The sequence below is a fragment of the Leptopilina heterotoma genome, unplaced genomic scaffold (assembly GCF_015476425.1).
Source record: "Leptopilina heterotoma isolate Lh14 unplaced genomic scaffold, ASM1547642v1 Lhet_44, whole genome shotgun sequence".
Lineage (NCBI taxonomy): Eukaryota > Metazoa > Arthropoda > Insecta > Hymenoptera > Figitidae > Leptopilina > Leptopilina heterotoma.
The window spans coordinates 1,310,527-1,330,387 of record NW_025111084.1 but is presented as its reverse complement, the minus strand read 5'-3'; the positions used below and the strand labels follow the sequence as shown (position 1 = coordinate 1,330,387).

At 21.9% G+C, this 19,861-nt stretch overlaps 1 protein-coding gene across 4 annotated transcripts in view; it reads left to right on the top strand.

The window, feature by feature from the left end:
* Nucleotides 1–19,861, top strand: part of LOC122506848 (neural-cadherin) — a 227,424-nt gene that overhangs the window by 95,616 nt on the left and 111,947 nt on the right. For 3 of the 4 annotated variants that reach the window (XM_043619212.1, XM_043619210.1, XM_043619209.1), the window contains one exon: nucleotides 17,201–17,390. In XM_043619212.1, coding sequence (XP_043475147.1) covers nucleotides 17,201–17,390 — 190 coding nt within the window. Of the gene's footprint in view, nucleotides 1–3,451; nucleotides 3,643–17,200; nucleotides 17,391–19,861 lie in introns of all 4 variants that reach the window. The other variant, XM_043619211.1, reaches the window with a different exon arrangement.

Below are 19,861 nucleotides of genomic sequence, written 5' to 3'. Positions count from 1 at the left end.
TGACAAGTGCAATTTTTGTGTTCAATGCAATTTTTCATTTTTAAATATTAATGGAAATTTTCGCCATTAATATTTAAATAATATTTAAATCTTGATTTGAAATTTTTTTACAAAAAATATTTAATGAAAAGAAAATCTTATTAATATTTAACGAAAAAAAATTCTGATTAAGATTTAAGTAATATTTTAAATTCAAAATAATTATAAATATTATAAATATTATTAATATTATTAATAAAATTTAATAATGAAAAATGTACTTAATATTAACAGATTCAGAAATTGAGATGTCCTATATATTTTATAATATATATATATGTGTATGAAACGAACATCATGATTTGCAGGAATGTGTCAATGCATGATATCAACTGGGTGGATACACTTAGCGACATCTACACAACAAAAAAAACCGTTTCATTCTATAGCTTTGTATCTTTTTTCTTGTTGTGTTTGGGATAATTTAATTGGCTATTCAACTTCAACATAGTGACGAAACAAATTTTTTTGTCTGGGAAAATTCAAATGAAATTCAAAATATTCTGACATCTGATTAATTATTCTTATTCATTATTTTATTACTATATATTTTATAGATTTTTTAATATGATCCAAATAGTTGTCAAATAGGATATCCGCAAAATTCTATTTTCAAAGTTTCCCGATTTTTTACCGAAACTTAAATTTTTCTTTTTTATTCCAAGTATTTTTATCACTAATCAATATTATTTTTTGTTATTTATTTGTTTATTTTTATATTATTTTTTATTTATGAATATTTATTTTTTACTATTTGTTAGTTGTTCATTATTATTTATTGTTCATCGTAATTTAATTAATGGTTCATTATTATTTATATTTACTATTTATTTATTGTTATTTGTAATTCTTCAAATTAATTAAATTTTAATAATTATTTTGTAGATGTTCAAGAACAAAATTTCTAGTAATAAAAATAGAGGGAAACGATCACTCAAAACAAAAATAATTTTCTTTTTCGATTCACATGTTTTTAGAAAACACGTGAATTGATTGGTTCCGTAGCGTTAGAGTGGGGGATGGCGTCATTCCCCCACTCCAACGTTGCGCGCGCAGTCAGAGAGTAAACTTGGCGCCTTTTTCAAATATTTTTTCAAACACTAGCCTATTTTTCTGTTTCGTATAAATAATTCTTTGTAAATAATTACTTTCCCATAAAATTTTGCCTAAAAACATATTTTTGATAAATAGAAAAAAAATAAGTATTAAATTTTATCATTAAATTTCAAATAAATACATACATAGTTCGTGCCTTTCGGCTATGAACAAGATTCCGGCTTTTCTCTTTAATTTCAAATAAATTTTCAAATGATAATTTTAATAAATATAAATTATTAAAATATTACATTGTAAATACTAATTTTGCCGAAGTAAAGTAGAAAATGAATGTAATTATTATGTTTTATTAGGCATTTATTATTAAATTTCAAATATATTGTCAAATAATAATTTAAATGAATTTGAATAAATGAATTTTAAGTAGCAATTTTTCCAAAGAAATGTATTCTTCATAAATAGAAAATGAATATAATATTATGTTTTATTATTAAATTTTTAATTATTCTTTTTGGATATTATTAATGTATATTATTATTATTTTTTATAATATATTTTTTAATTAGATATTTATTTTTATATTTATTTATATTTTCAAATATATTTTAAAATACAAATACATTTTAAATAAATAGAAAATGAATATAATTCGTCCTTTTTATTGTTTATCATAAAAGTTACACAAAATAATAAATTATTTTTAATAATAAAAACTATTTTTCGGATCTTTGAAAGCAAAAAGATATTTTATTTTCCCCTCACTTTCTAATTACCCAAATTTTTCTATGATTTCAAATTTTTCTCTAAGGGAAAATCGAAAATTTTCTTTGCGGATATCCTGTAATAAAAAAACACTGAGATCGAGTGATTTTTTTTATCTTGTTTTTGAGTAAGAACGAAATCGATTCGGTAATTACTGTTCTAATTTCCTTTTTAATAGCTTTCGGAGTAACTTAACTTGCTTTTGCGAAGCGCGAAAGTTGATTGGTCAACGTAGCGTTAGAGTGGGGGATGGCGTCATTCTCCCACTCTAATGTTGCGCACGCAGTCAAAGAGTAAAGAATTCTTGGCGCCTTTTTCAAATATAATTTCTAATGAAAATCGATTTTCTCTGTTTCATGTAAATAATATTTTCTGAAATAATTTCTTCTCCATAGATTTTTGTCAAAGAAACATATTTTCAATAAATAGATTTTCTATTTCTTTCTATCTATTTCAATGAATAGATTTTCTATTTATTTCTTTGAATTTCAATAAATAGATTTTCTATTTATTTCTATCTGTTTTAATAAATAAATTTTCTATTTATTAAAAATGTATTTCTTCCAAAATTTTAATTTGTTTGGGGAGATTTAATTTCCAGTTAAGACTTAATAAATATTAGAAACTATTTTTTAAAATATATAGGGCTAACAGCCCTAGGAACTTGATTTCTTTAAATAAATAAATAAAATAATTTGATTACCAAAAAAAAAGTGAGAATAGCCGATGCAATTACCTTGAGCGAAGAATTACTGAAGAAACCGTAGAAGGAAAATAAAGTTCCTTGGTAGGACCCCTTGTTTTATCTCCCAGTATTTTGGTAAAATTCCTTTTTTGCCTTTTATTATTTCTTTATTTATTTATTTTCTCTCACTAACATCCTTTTTCAGACCCTTTGAAGAGCAGGCATGGTTAAGCGCGGCGTGTGCGTGCGTGGTAGATCGCTCAGCATACTCCTTTATATTACATATTATATATATATTATTATTCCTTCGTATATTAATTATATCATATATATACTTAATACTATATATATTAATTATAATACTATGCTATAAGTCATATATATTTCTAGTTATACAATACTCTACTATATACAAAAATCACCTAACAAAAAAAAAGTCATCGTACACACGTGCTGTACGAACCACTCTCACAACTACCACCTAAGGAATCCACATCCAACATCGACTAAAAACGAACGACTCGTGCACTGGTCAAGAGTGACGTGCAGGTCGTCAAAAAAAAAAAAAAACTCTCTCTTGAGTCAAAAAAGAAAAAGCGTCTTTACTATAAAAAAAAAAAGATTGTAAAAAGAGTCAAACGGTAAAAAGTAAAAAAATAGGTACTACGGGATCACGAGACTACGATTGTTGATCAGGACCCGGATCGATTTTAGGGACCCTCTCCTCCAGCCTCCAGCTCAGCTGACCCCGGACTTTTTTTTCGCCTAATTTTCTTCTTCTCTCAAGTCAAGAAAAAACCCAAAAAAAAAAAAAAAAAAAAATTTGAAAGTTTGTTAAAAAAAATGTGTTCTAACTAACGATGTTGTTTTTGTTTTTTTTCCATTTGTTGTATACCGCGTCTGGTGTAGCGCGAGACATACAAGCTGGAGGCGATGGCCCAAGACAAGGGCTTCCCGTCCTTGTCAAGAACGGTGGAGGTTCAGATTGACGTTGTGGATCGTGCGAATAATCCACCCGTATGGGACCACGTTGCGTATGGTCCAATCTACTGTAAAGAGAACATGGCCGTTGGGGCTAAAGTTATATCTATTAAAGCCAGGTCTGTCACACTGTTAATGCTCCGTGCGGCTGCACGAAAAAACCCGCCCTGCACGCAAATCTCGTGGCAGTATATTGTTCTTGTGCACGTTAATTGATATTGTGTACGAAACCCACATTACACATCGTTACACAGACAATTTTTTAATTATTATTATTATTATTATTATCATTATCATTATCATTATCATTATTCTCATATTTTTATTATCATTATTATTATTATATTCTATTATATTCTATAATATATATATATATATATATACCTTACATCAACGGTGATTATTTAATACTTCTTGTCGGTAATCGATCATTGTTTGGTAGAGTTCTTTGGAATTTTAAAAAAATTTTAATATCGTTTTATCGAGGAAAAGGCGAAATTTTCTAATTTTTATACTTTTAATTAGAGTTGTAAACTTTTAACTTTAATTAAATATTTTTAATTTTAATTTAAAAGTTTTAATACTAATTTAGAACATTGAACCTTTAGAGTGCCCACCATTTATTTTGACGACTCTTCTTATCGAATTGACTTCTTATTTATAAATTTTTTTTAAATAAAAAACTACTAAAATCTGTGCAAATTTACCGGCCCTCTAAAGATTAATCTTGATTACCATTTACATTAAATTAAAATTTTTCATTTTAAAAATTCCATTATGAAACTTTTAATTTAAATGTTTTAATATTATTTTAGAATTTTTAATTTTATTTAACTATTAATTACACATTGCATCTATGATTCTTGAATCAGTTTCTATAAGAAAATAAGAGAAAAGAAAAATTAATAAAACAGGTTTGCCACAAAAATTTGATTTCGTTTTTCCCCGACTTCCAGACTTTTTTCTGACTGATTTTGACTTTCTCCCTGACCCTAAAGAATATTCTGCTTCACTCTAAAAATTAATAGATTCAAAAAAAAATGTTCCATTTAATTTACGAATTTCCTTAATTGTAAAATTATTCAAACACCAATAACTTGTTCTTTAAATAAATATTTAATTATTATTATTTTTTCAAAGGAATTAAAATTCTTCAAAATATTCAAATTTAAACCTTTTTGAAATTCAATAACTGATAAAAATAAAGTTATAAAAAATAACTGATAAAAGTATTATTGTAAAACACGAAGAAATGGATCACTCCGGAATAATCGATTTCTTTATATTTTATAATAATTAAAAATGACCGAGTGATAAAATAATTATTTTTTATTATAATATAAGAATATTGTTACTCTAACTCCTTTAAAATTATTTTCATCATTTCAATTCAATTATTATTTTCTACAATTTAAAAAAAATTCTTCTTTAAATCAATTATTTTTATAAATTTTTACTAAAGTTCTGTTGAGAATTGTCAAATTAATTTGTTTAGATTTCAATTTTACGTGAAATTTTAATTACTTGGAAATTCTTCAATTCAAATGTACATTAGAAAATAAAAACTGGAAATAATTTTAAAAAATTTCGATTAATCTTTTTGAAAAAAATTAGTTCTATAGAATTTTATGGAAAAAATTTTTTTTTTTATTTTTTATGTATGAAAAATTTAAATTTTCAAAGATTTTAATTTGAAACTTTTACAAAATTTAATTTATTTCTAAAAATTGCAATTATTAGTAACTTCTCTCAAATTCAATTATTATCTAAAACTTTTACTAATATTAATTTTTAAATCAATTTTTATTAGAAATTTTTACAAGAATTCAATTATTTAAATAAAAACAGATAATTTAATGAATAATTGAATATTTCTTAAAATTTAAATCTTATACATAATTTTATCTACAAATTTTTAAAAAATGGAATTCTTTCGACGAATTACATTTTTTTAATCTTAATAACATTTTTAAGAATAATTACATTTTTCGAGGAATTCGATTAAAATTGTATTAAAAAGTAATTGAAATTCTATCAAAATTCTTGTGATGAATATTGTTATTTATGATAAATAAATCCCAGAAAATAATTTTAAAATTTTATTCAAATAGTAGAATATTAAAAATTATTGAATTGAGAAAAGTTATTGAAATTAATTGAATTTTGCAATGAATTTTATTAAAATTCCTATAAATAAATTGAATTTTGTCGAAAAATTTTGCTTTTCATTTATAAAGATAATTGAAATGTTGACGACAATTTTTTATGATTTTTTGAAAGTATTTAAATTTCTGCGAAGAATTTTATTAATTTTGAAAATAATTGAATTTTTGTGATGAATATTGTTATTTATGAAAATAATTGAATTTTATAATGAATTTTATTAAAATTCCTGAATAAAATTCAAGTTTGTCGAAGAATTTTGATATTTATAAAGATAATTGAAATGCTGACGAGAACTTTTTCAAAATTTTTGAAAATAATTGAATTTCTGGGAAGCATTTTAATATTTATTAAGATTGTACTTTTAATAAAATTCCCTGACCTTTTCCCTGATTTCCCTGACTTGTGGCAACCCTGTAAATAAAATTAAAATTGATTGGTTCCGTAGCGTTAGAGTGGGGGATGGCGTCATTCCCCCACTCCAACGTTGCGCACGCAGTCAGAAAATGAAGAATGCTTGGCGCCTTTTTTAAATATTTTTTAAATCTAATTAAAAATTATATAATTTAAAGGCTTTATAAAAAAAATTCCACAACTTTTGAGTCTATTTTCTTAAAAAAATCAATAAATTACTTAATTTACTTAATAAAATTTTTTTTTCGCTTATTCCTCGATATAAGATATTGGCAATTGGTTTGAGAACGTATTTTTTCTATAATTATTTTTAAAAAATTTAGTACGATTAAAAGAAATATTTTCTTGATACAATAAAGTATTTTGAGGTAATTTTTATTAATTTTGAGAGTTAATGTTGAATTTGTAGATATTTTTGTAAAGATAAAAAATGTTGTGCTTGTCCGTGTTATGATAATAAAGGATTTTTTTATTTTCTGACATTTTAGCAGTTTAGCAAAATTTGTTTTTTAAATTTAATTAATAATTTTTAATCCAGCAAATAATTTTTAAATTCATTTCAATATCAATTTTTTCAGTTTTATATTTTGTTTGTTTATGTTCACAAGAGAATATAATTAAATTGTATTTTATAATTTTCTATTAAAATTAGTCTAATTTTTTTTTTTAACCTGGAGGCGGAGGTTAAAAAATATTTATAATAATTACAACTTCATTTTTATAATTCTTATTAATATAACCATTTTTTCTTCTTTATTATTATTTTCATCATTTTTTAATTTTTTAATTTTTTATTAATTTTGTATTAAACTTGTAATACAAAATATCTAATAGTAGAAGCAATACGATTTTTAAAAAAAGAATATTTATTTATTTGCCATATATTCATTAATCCATCGAGTAATTAAAATAGACCGAAATATGTTTCATTATGTTTATTAATTACAAAATTTACTTTTTTTATTATTCTTCAAATCTGCTGTCGAAACATATTTAGTTCAATTTTCGAATAATTAATACATTGAAATATTTTAATAAATCTTGAATTTCCATTTGTGAGTTGAAAAAATTTTTTTATTTAAAAATAATAAAAAAAGAACCCGTACGAAATTCGAATACTAATACTCGTTAATTATTTTTATCAATTAAAATGTTACATTATTTGATAATTTAATTGGATGCTATATAGCTTCATTCATCGGACTATTGATTTAATATTTATATTTCATTGGTTATTTTTTTCAATATTACTTGTTTCAAGAAATTCGTTAAATGAACAAAAACATTTTAATTGAACGACTTTCAATCATTACAAACTTTTAATTGAAAAAAATGAAAGAAAACATTTTCAAAATATTCTACCAATGGAAAATAAAATTTGAAAAATATGTTCTTTAATTGTTTTACGTAATCATTCAATGATAAATTAAAAATTAAAGTAAAATTAAAAAGAAAAATTTAAGAAAAATTTATTTAAAATGAAAATTAAGTGTAAAATTAAAAGTGAAATTAAAAGTGAAATTAAGAGAAAAATTAAGAGTAAGATGTCAAATGTGAAATTAAAAGTATAATTAAAAGTGAAATTTTAATTAAATGCAGTAATTATTAAATTGTATCAGTTTGACTAAATATTTCGACGCAGAGATTTATTTTTTCTAGTGCTTTTACTCTCAGAATTTCGAGTGACTAAAAATTTTCCTTGAAATTTAATTTTATCATTTTTGTTCTCTGTAGTGAAATTATTATTTTGTATTAATTAGAAAAAAACGATCGATTACCGATAAAGTAAAAAATGTTCTTCAAAAATAATTTCGAGTACCGTTGACGTGTTAGGTGCATCGACATAATAAAAAAATGTTTTTGGAAAAATAAAAAAAAAAACATTCCGGACACTTCTTTTTTCACGCGTCATACACTCGATGCACTTCTTTTTTTTCGGTGTGTGGCTATTCACGATGACCCGCCTCGTTGTCTCTCTGTTCATCCCTTAGAGCGATGAATCTTTAATCTCACAGAGCACTCTTTCTCGCAGAAAAAAATGTAAAGTCATTTTTATTGTTAAGCAAATTTTTTATTCAAAATAAAGAAAAATATTTTTTTTTTAGAAAAAATAATTTTTTTTAAAGAAAAGAAACTAAATTAAAAACTAAACAAGTAACAATTAAAATTAATAGAAATTTAATGAAACTAAAGTATTGTAAATTTAATAAAAATGATGTAAATTTATATAAATTGAAGTAAATTTAGTTAAATTGAAATAAACTTAATTAAATTGAAAAATTTTAAAATAGACTTTTATTTGTTTCAAAATTATTTTGAAACAAAAATTTCTACATTTCAAAATTAAAAATAAAACAAATGGAAATTGTAAAGTTTTTATTATTTGCTTTTATAAAATATAATAATCCTTAAAATGATTTTACATTTTTCTCTGTGTCTTGCACTCTTTGCTCGTTGTATTCTTTATAATTAAAAAAATTAATCAACTAAACTTTTAATAAAAAATTCCCTTTAATTATTTAATTAATTTTATTTGCTTCTTAAAAAAATTATATTAATTTCATTTAATTATTTAATTACCATGATTCTATTTAAGTATTTAAATAAGTACCATAATTTTATTTAATTATTTAAATAAATATCATTTTCACTTTTTCATGAATTTGATTTTCACACTTAATTATTTAATTAATTAATTTAACGGTTAATTAAAAACATTTAGTTTTTTTAAATAATTAAGTTTCGTTAAATGCTAAATATTGAATTTCTAGAATTTTTCACCGTTTTAAAAAAAATATTTCAATAAACAGAAAGTTAATTAAAAAGGCAAAAGTATTTTCAAAAATGATTTTAAATGTGAAAAATGCTTTCGAAATTTCCATACAGAAACAATAAAGAATGTTTACAATTTATAAAACGAAGAATGAAATTTAATCAATTAAAAAATATCCCACGAATTTTTCCCTCGTACATAAAAAAATCAAATTATTTCCAAATTTATTAAAATCTTTTTGAAAATATTTTTACAGAATTTAAATAAAATATTCTTTCGTTCAATTTTTTTTTTAAATATTTTTTCGTTCAATTTTTTTTTTAAATATTTTTTCGTTCAATTTTTTTTTAAATATTTTTTCGTTCAATTTTTTTTAAAATATTTTTTCGTTTAAGATTTTTTAAAAATATTTTTATTGAAATAATTTTTTTTTATTGTACCTACAACGAGCAAACAATGCACCAAGTGCCGAAGAAGCAAAGGAAATTTTTTTTTTTAAATCGAATCCTAAACAAATTTTTGTGCTACTTTTTCTTTAATACGTGCGCATTTACAAAATTCGCACATTATACTTTTCAATCAAAAACAACGAGGACCAACAGGGTACAAATTACGTGACAAAAAAAATTTTTTTTTATCATTTTTTTTCTATTCTCAATATACATAAAAATACAGACATTTTACTTGAAAACTTTTGATTAAAAAATCGTTTCAATAAAATAATTCAACTATCGTCAAAAATAATTTTAAAAAAATCTATTTTCAAAAAAAAAAATTTTGAAAAATTAATTTTTTGCATTTTATCAAAAAAAAAAAAAAAAAAAAAATGAAAGAAAGAAAGAAAAAGAGAGAGGAGAAGAAAGAGAGAGAATCGCTTAATTTTCATTTACTGACGAATCTCAACAAGAGCGTAAGGTATTTATATAGAAAATCATTGTTAGATGTTCCGAGAGAATATTTATGGGCATGTTTCGACTAGATGCTTTCTGGAAACCCAGTTTTTTGCTTTTTTTGGTGGTTTTTTGTGACAATTGGCATTTTTTTCAAAATTCCCCCTTTTTTAAAAACCCTAAATAAAAAAAAAAAAAAACTCAACGCGTTAATTTTCTCTAGGCAAAAAAAAAAAAGAAGATAAGAATAGAGTAGAAAAAAAAATTTTCTTTAATCGAATATAAAATTCCAATTTATCATAAATAATTGTTTTTTTATTTCATTTTTTTTATTGGTCCATAGCCCATTTTTATTTCTCATTCGCAGATAATCTTGCATACGTAATTTTATTATTGAGATAAATAGAAGAGTCGATTCGGAATGCCAGAGAAATGACTTTTTGGGCATGTTTCGTCAGTTGCTTTTTTCATGTTCTTGAAGAGCGTAGTTACCTTTTTTTGGTTTTTATTTTTCTACTAGTGCTATTTCGTTTTAAAACGAAATAAAAGTATATTATTTTTTTTTATTTTTCCTTTTTTTTTGGAATTTTTTTTTTCTCAAATAAAAATAGTCGGAACTTTCTAGAGAGAATGTAGATGCAAGTTAATTATAGATAGAGTAATAACGACTTGGAAATTTAATCAAAAAAGCAACCATAAAATCGTGATTTCGTAGACGCAATAACGCTGTTTTTACCCAATTGGCTTTTTTCAAAATTGCGAACAAGAAGAGAAAAATTTCTTTTCAACAAAAAATTTTTTATTTACCAACAAAGAAAACGGTATTTTTATAAATTGACATTGATAGATAAAAAAAAATATAAAAAAGCAGACAAAAAAAATCAAGAGTAAAATAAAAATTTACAAAAAGAGAAATTTTTATTTATTTTACGTTTTTCAATTATTTTTTTTTTTGCAAAAAATCAATAGATCGCAATTCTTTTTCAAAGGGAATATTTTTCACGAATATAATTTATCGATAAATTTTTGCCAAAGTCAGTATGTCAAAAAGAGAAAAAAAAAAATAATAATCTTGTTTAAATGAAATAAATTGGATGCTATTCGACACGCACAACACTATATTTTCCACCGCGCACAACTGAATTTCTTTTTTATTTTTTTTTTTAATCTATATCAAAAATCACTGAAAATAAAACCCAAGTGGAATTTACTCAGGGCAAAATAACAATTAACGTGACAGATATAAATAAAAATAAATAAAAAATAAATAAAAAAAGAAAAAAAGTGACAGATATTACTCTTGAAAAATTAATACTTCACGTATAATAAAAACAAAAATAAGGGCGAATATTCAAAAAGAAAATCTCTTTCATTTTCATAATGGCCACAAAACTATTTATTAAAAAAAAAAAAATTATTTGTGGAGATATTCATTTTAGATGATGTTTTTTCTATTTTTTTTTTGTTTATTAAAAAGAAGCAAGCAAGCAAACAAACAAACAAAAAAATATGAATATGAAAAGTTCCACGTGGGTTAGGGAGCATAAAAAAAAGTTTTTTAATCTCCACTTTGTCTTCTTCAGCCTGATATTCTCCGGCAATATATAAAAGGGCGGGGGTTCTTGTTTTCACGCAAAATTGCTTTGAGCTATCATATTTAATCATTATAGACGTAAAACACTAATACATGCACACTTTTGCAAATTTTATTCAAAGAAAAAAAAAGAACATTCACCGCTTAAGCGACTAACAAATCGACTCGTGTGCAAAACTCTCTGAACATATATAATTTATTTAGCAAAAAAAAATACAATAACAAAATATACAATTTTTACACGACAATAAAAATATACTCTCGTCTTGCATTTTCATAACCGACAATAAAATGAAATTTTAATTCATTATGATATTTTAATATTAATAAATAATATTAACGAAATAATGTATAATATTAAATAATATTTACGAACATTACTTTAAAAGTGAATATTATTTATTGTTTATTATTATTATTATTTGTTTATTATTCTAAATATTATTTTCTATATAATAATAATTATTATAAATTATTAATTATTGTTAAACTTAATTTTTTTAATTAAATTTTTTGTCTTAAATTTTGTTAAATAATAAAATTCTTTAATATTTATGACTAAATTCAGTTTGAAAATTTTGAATGTTATTTTTCTTTTTTTAAATATTTAATGAACTTTAATAATATTTTAATATTAAGTTTTAATAAATTTAAATAATTATAAATATTATTTTGCATATTATAATTATTAATATATTGTTAATATTATTATTAAACTTTCAAAATTGTTTGAATATAAATATTCCACCGAAAGAAAAATTTATTTGATTCAAGATTCAAATAACTGATTACTTGATTAAAATTGTTTTTTTTCAATGTTTCTTCTAGTTTTTTTCATCCAAATTTTCAGATTCTATTAAATAAAATTTGTTCAACCGAAATAAATATTTATTTGACGGAAAAAAAATTTCGCTAATATAATAAAATTATGTATAGTTATTCCAGATAAAATTGTTTTTTAAAATACTTTTTAAATATTGAATAATTATTGTATTACTTCTTCGTCTTTAATTATTAGAAAATGTGAAGCTAACGATTCCGAGTCAAAGACTCGGAGTGATCGTTACCTTTATATTTTCTAATAATTTTTTAAATATTGTTTAAATACTTTTTATCAGGGAATATTTGCAAAAAAATTTTGCAAACAATGTTTGTAAAATTTTTTTGCAAAAGTACATTATTATGTTAGTAACTATAAAAAGACGAATTATCGAAATATAATATCAGACTAAAAAAAGTGATGAAGTCATAGTAGAAAAAAAAATTTTAAAAAAGAAGCAGTTAAAGAAGAAGAAGGAGAATAAGAAGAGAATGCATAACAAATCTCGAAGTGGATTATTTGAATGAGATTGCAATTTGAAACTCTCTCTCTCTCTCTGTCTAATAGATGAAAGCGCAGGTCATTCGTAACAATTCACGAGTGCATCAACGCGAAACTGAAATACCTAAACAGTTTCTCCTCAACAAAGGGACATGAAATGCAATACAGAGTGCACATTCCGAGAATAACACATGATTAATTACAGTATACACCCTGCAACACACTCCTTGGTTAAAGGGGGTAAACATGTAAATTCGTGTCGTGTAAATTTCGTGATACAAGGCGAAACACTATATATACATATACATATATATACAAGAGGGGAACCAACATCTAACGATTGATATGTTCAGCAGTAGATATGCAGACGAGTTTGATACAAACACATATTGTAATTGTATACACAATGAGAAACAAATACTAACATTCAATAAACAAGGGTCTCTCTGATGTTTCAACATATATACTCACAAATATAAATATATCTATATATTTATAAATATCTGTTCAAATAGCGCAACATTTGGGTGCAATATTGTGTGGAGGCAACATTGCCAATATTGCCCCGCGATATTGGGGTAATATTGCCGTAATTTTCAATTTTGTTCGCCTTTACGAAATATTCCCTCGGAATTTTTCAAATTATTGAAATATAATTCAATTGATTATAATATTTTAACTGAGGGGCCGGATCGAAGAACCGACTCTTCGCTATCTTTTATGTATTGTCAAGTGTCGGTTCTTCTATCCGGTCCCTTAATTATTCCCACGTCGAAAAATTCCATGGAAGTATCCCCCTAGAAATTCCATGGAATTTATTATTAATTATTATTATTTTAAATTTAATTAATTATTTAATTATTCCGTGGAAATTCTGCAAGTTTTATATTTTAATATTTTAACATTTCTATTATAAGAGTCTAATAATAAGCTTTGTTGCAATTTTTAGCAAAACTTGAATGAAATACGAATTTTGCAAAAAAATTCCAAAAAAACGTATTATTAGATTCTAAAAATGATTGGAAACTCAAAAAACTGTTCTATTACATTTAATTACGAATTATTTTTAATTGTGAAATTATTCCAAAACACCAAAAAATTCTTTTTTAAAATAAATACTTAATCATTATTATTATTCCATAGGAATTAAGATTTTCAAAAAATTACAAATTCCAACCTTTATGAAATTCAACAAATTATAAGAATATCATCACAAAACATGAAGATATCAATCACTCCGAGTCGAAGACTCGGAGTTATTGATGTCTTCATGTTTTGTAATAATTTAAATTTCCATAAAATTTTTCAAAAATATATTAAACTATTTACAAAAATTTTAATAAAATCCTTCCTAAGAATTCAATTATTTTTACAAGTATGTAATACATTTTTTCCCATGAATTCAATTATTTTCCTAAATAATAAAATTCTTCATAGGATTTCAATTATTCTTAATAGAATTTTAAATAAATTCCTCAAAAAATTTAATTATTTTGACAAAAATTTTTTGCAAGATTTCAATTACATTTGACAAATAATAAAAATCTTTGCTGAAATGCAAATATTTTCAAAATCTACTATTTTCAGAAAATTTCTCAAAACAATTCAATTATTTAAAAAAATATAATAAAATTCGATATAAAAATTCAATTATTTTCATAAATAAAAATATTATTCACGATTTCAATTATTTATAGAAAATTTAATAAAAATTCTTTATAAGAATTCAATTATTTTTCTAAGTAATAAAATTCTTCACAGGATATCAATTCTTTTTAATACAATTTTAAAAAAATTTCTCAAAAAATTTAATTATTTTCAAAAACTTTTGCAAGAATTCAATAATATTTCAAAAATAATGAAAAATCATCGATGAAATTTAAATATTTTCAAAATCAACTATTTTAATAAAATTTCTCATAAGAATTCAATTATTTTAAAAAAATGTAATAATATTCATTGCAAGAATTCAATTTTTTTTCATAAATAATACAATTCTTGACAGGATTTCAATAATTTAAAAAAAATTTAATAAAAATTCGTTGCCAGAATTGAACTATTTTCATAAATAATAAAATTCTTTACAAGATTTTAATTATTTAAAAAAAATATAATAAAAATTCTTTACAAGAATTCAATTATTTTCCTAAATAATAAAATTCTTCACAGCATTTCAATTCTTTTTAATACAATTTTAAGTAAATTCTTCGAAAAATGTAATTATTTTGACAAAAATATTCAAAATTCAATTATTTTTCAAAATTCATGCTATAATGCTTTTAATATTCAATTGTTATGTAAAATTTTAACTGAAATTTATTTTTAAATCAATTTTTATTAGAAAATTCTACGAGAATTCAATTATTTAAATACAAAAAAAAAAATGCAAATAAATAATTTATTGAATAAATGAATGTTTTTCAAAATTGAATCCTCATAAAGAATTTTATCAACAAATTTTTAAATAATTCAATTTTTCGACGAATTTTACTTAAATCTTGAAGAATAATTACATTTTTCGATGAATTCGATTAAAATTGTATTTAAAATAATTGAAATTCCATGATAAGTTTTATTATTCATGCAAAAATAATTGAATCTCAGTAGAAAATTTTATTATTTTTGAAAATAATGTAATGTTTGCTTTAAATTTTGATCAACACTTTTTTTAAATAATTGAAATCTTTTGAAAAATTTTATTATAAAATAGTAGATAATGAAAATGATTGAGTTGAGGAAAATTTTTGAAAATAATTGAAATTTTGTCAAGAATTTTATTAAAATTTTGGAAAATTCAATTTTTTTCCAGTGCTTTAATAAAAATCCCTGACTATTCTCTGATTTTCCTGACCTATGAGAAACCTGGAATTGTTAAAATATTTTAAAAATAAAAAACTTGCAGAATTTTCATGGAAAACTCCATATTATACTAAAATGTTGTGCTATTTAGTGAAATATAATCACAAATATTTATATATTTAAATATATATTTATATCCTTATCTATATATTTATAAATATCCAAATAACAACAATGCAAGTGAATTGCCTAAAAAGCTAAACAATAGCGAACGCGTGGCCAGTAGATATACATTTTAAATGCCTAATTACACATAAATATAGGAAACTAGAAAAAAGTACACTAGGTTCATAAAACAATAAGAAAAATAAACGAGAGTAATTTAAAAAAAAAAAAAAAAAAATACAGAAGCAAAACAAAAAAAAAAGGAAAGCCTATTTTGACGTTCTGAAACGGAAATAAAGAAAAGACGGCGAAGACGTGAAAGTGGCGCGTTGGGTAAACTCACAATTATCCGTAAATATATTTAGATGTGTTTTTCTTAGAAGGTTTTTTGACCATTTTTTTCAACACGTATCGCATGCGACCTTTCGTTCAGAGTCGTTCTATTGTCATTGAATCCATTATTTCCAATGAAAAAAAAAGAAGAAAAAAAAATGCACTCCATGTGTACACACATATGTTCTGCATTTTTTTTTTGCATTTTATTTTCCATTTTTTTTGTTACAAAAAAAGAAATATTTACAGTTTCAATTGTTTATTTGAAAAAATTTGTTCTCTGTAAATAAAAATATTTTTTTTTCCTTTTCTTTCTAGCAGATAAAAATTTATTTTTTACATTTTACAATTGTTTTGCAAATAAAAAATTGCTTTATTTTTGCGATTAATTTTTTCATCTTTTCCAAAAACAAAATCTTCGTTTTTCTAAATTTCCTGTATGGAACTTTTATTGGAAAATAAATTAAACTAAAGTTTAATAAAAATTTATTTTCTATGAAAATTTCTCCTAATGAGAATTTATTTAAATTCAGAAATTATTTCTTAAAATTTGCCTAAATAATTTGCGCCTGCAAAGTTTGGAAAAAGTTAAGGAAATTACGGGGCGAAGATAAATTTTTCCCACAATATTTTCAAAGGCTCGGAAAAATAAAATTTCAAGGATTATTTTAAATTAAATTTTCAACTATAAAATAAAAATTCGCCTTATAGAAAATTTGTTTAGACCAAAAATTTATAAAATTAATCGCAAATTCTTATTTCCCAGAGAATCAAAATGTCAAACTTAAAAAATAATATATTAAAAAAAAATAAAAACGAACGATTTAAAAAAGGAATTAAAAAAATAGGTTTAAAACAAAATAAGAAAAACAATAGATTTAAAAACGAGAAAAGTTTAAAAGTAATAAAATATTTAAGAAAATTCAAGAAAAAAAATCAAAACTGCAAACAATTGTAAAATATAAAAAAAAAGTTCAAGAAAAAATTAATTTCTTTACTAAAATTACTTTCATGACTAAAGAAAAAATTTTTTTTTTCTTTTTTTTAATGTCATATACAAACATTATATATTCATTACACAAAATCTAACAAGAAAAAAAAATATATAATTTTAGGAAAGTTTCCGTTCTCATTTCTGTTTCCGTTTCGTATTGTCTCGCTTGCACGCTTTTTCAATTTTCTCTATCCACTTCTAATCGATTTCTTTGTGTGTGTATGTCAACAGCTCTGGCATTATAAATAATCCAGTGGTTTTTTACCGCTTAATGCCGGGATCAACAGCGCAAACCAACAAGTTGCACACATTTTATCTTCAACAACGATCGGATAACTCGGTCACATGGGCCGACATAAAGGTCAATCAGCCCTTGGACTACGAGAGCATAAAGGAATATAATCTCACTATACGTGTCGAGGTATGAGAGAAAAAAAAAGAAAATTAATAATTTTATATCACTTCACAATTATTACCCCACTCATGTTATATTTTTATCGTAATTCTATAAATAGAAATTGAAAAAAAAATTACCTCATTATTTCAAATTATACGGATAAATATATTCTGAAATATGTTAATTAACAAAAAAATCAATAAATCAAAGGAAAAAATGAAAAAAATTGAAAATTAAAATTTAAGAAAAAAATTACCATTATTAATTAGTAAATAATTAATAATTAATTAATAAATATATTCACTAATACACTGAATAGCAATCTGATTTTGTTATTAATGTATTTATTAATACATATTTTTGCTAATTAAAAAATTGCTGATTAAAATTAAAATTATTTTGTTTTTAATTAATTTTTATTTTTTAATTAATTACTTTTTTTTAATACTAATTACTATTTTTTAATAATAAAATTATTTTGTTTTTAATTAATTTTTAATTTTTAATTAATTACAAAAGTAATCAAATTATTATTATTAATACTAGCGAATGTTACACTCTAAACATGATATTCATAATTTATTATAAGTATGCAAATTACAAAAATTTTTTACTACAATTTTCGAATAATTTCAGATTAAAAATTTTTTAAATTCACTTAATAAGTATATAATAAATTATTATTGTTTATTATTTTCCAAACTTTTAATAACAAATTCAATTATTTTCATAAATAATAAAACTCATTGCAGAATTTTAATTATTTTTAATCCAATTTTAATAAAATTCAATAATAAAATTTTTAATTGAAATTATTAATAGACCCAATTATTTTAAGAAGTTGAAAAAAATTTTTTGTTTAAGGGCATTTGAACCTTGATGACGTTACAGATTGTGCAAAGAATGTGTGACGTCATCAAGGTTCAAATGCCCTTAATTGAATTATTTTCAGTTTCCAATCAAAATTTAAAAAAAAAACATTATTTTCTAAAAAATGAAAGAAATTTTTCAAAATAATTCAATTATTGTCAAAAACTTAATAGTATCTACTTTTTAAAAGAATTCAATCATTTTCAATATTTTAATAAAATTCCTTGAATGAATTAAATTATTTAAAAAAATTAAAATACAATTCTTAGAAGAATAATATAATTATATTCCAAAAATTTTAATGAAATTCAATAAGCAAATGTCTAATTTCAATTATTAACAAACTTGATTATTTTAAAAACTTGAAAGAAATTGTTCATAACATTTAATTACTTTCAAATTTTTAATTAAAATATTGAAATAAAATTAAATAAACTTCATTATTTAAAAAAAAAAATTCAAAGAAATTCTGCAAAAGAATTTAATTAAGATTTTCAAAAATTTTAATAAAATTTTTCATAAGAATTCAATTATTTTCAATACAATTTTAATAACATTTCAGAAAAGGATTCAATTATTTTCTCAAATTTTAATAAATTCTTCGATTCAATTCAAATTTTTTTTTATAAATAGGTAGTAAAATTCTTTGCAAGAATTAAATTATTTTTATAAATAATTAAATTCTTCTCAGGAATTCAATTATTTTCAATAAAATTTGAATAAATGTTAAAAATCAAAATTTTTAATAATAATTATTGACAGACGCGATTATTTTAAAAAATTAAAAAAATTCTTTGTTTAATTCAATTATTTTTCAAACTTTCAATTAAAATTATTAAAAAAACATTATTTTCAAAAAACTTAAAGAAATACTTCAAAAGAATTTAATTATTTACAAAAACTCTAATAAAATTGTTTAAAAGATTTTAACTTTCAATCAACAATTTTAATGAAATTTAGGTAATAGTAAAATTATTAATTACAATTATTAACAAAAAAAAAAAATTATATTCAAAAAAATTCTTCAAAAGAATTTAATGAACATTTTCCAAAATTGTAATAAAATTCTTCGCAAGAATTTTAATTAATAATTTTCATAAATAATAAAATTCTTCGAAGGAATTCAATTATTCTCAAACTTTTTGATAAAATCCCTTGCAAGAATTGAATGATTTTAAAGACATTAATTTAAAAATTGAAAATATTTGGAAAGAAAAATGATTAAAAAATGTTAATAATATAATAAAATTTTAAATAAATAAATTTTTATAAGTAAATAATACAAAAAAATTTTAAATAAATAAATTTTTATAAGTAAATAATATAATAAAATCACAATTTAAAAAAAAGGCAAACAACAATAGTCACAAATTAAATCCTACAGTACTTAACAACCTTAATTTTTTTCATTAATAAAGCTCTCAAGTCTAATATTCTTAACTTATTAAAAATAATTTCACCTCAATCTTTTAAATATTTTATACAAATCCGAGAAAGAAGATTAATTTTTTCCATGATGTGAATTTTCTTTTAGAGACGTAATGCTATAAAGCAAAAAATATTCTCTTTGTTAAAAATGCATTAGAAAGAAAATTGATAATTTTTTTTCTTCTTTCTTTTTCTTG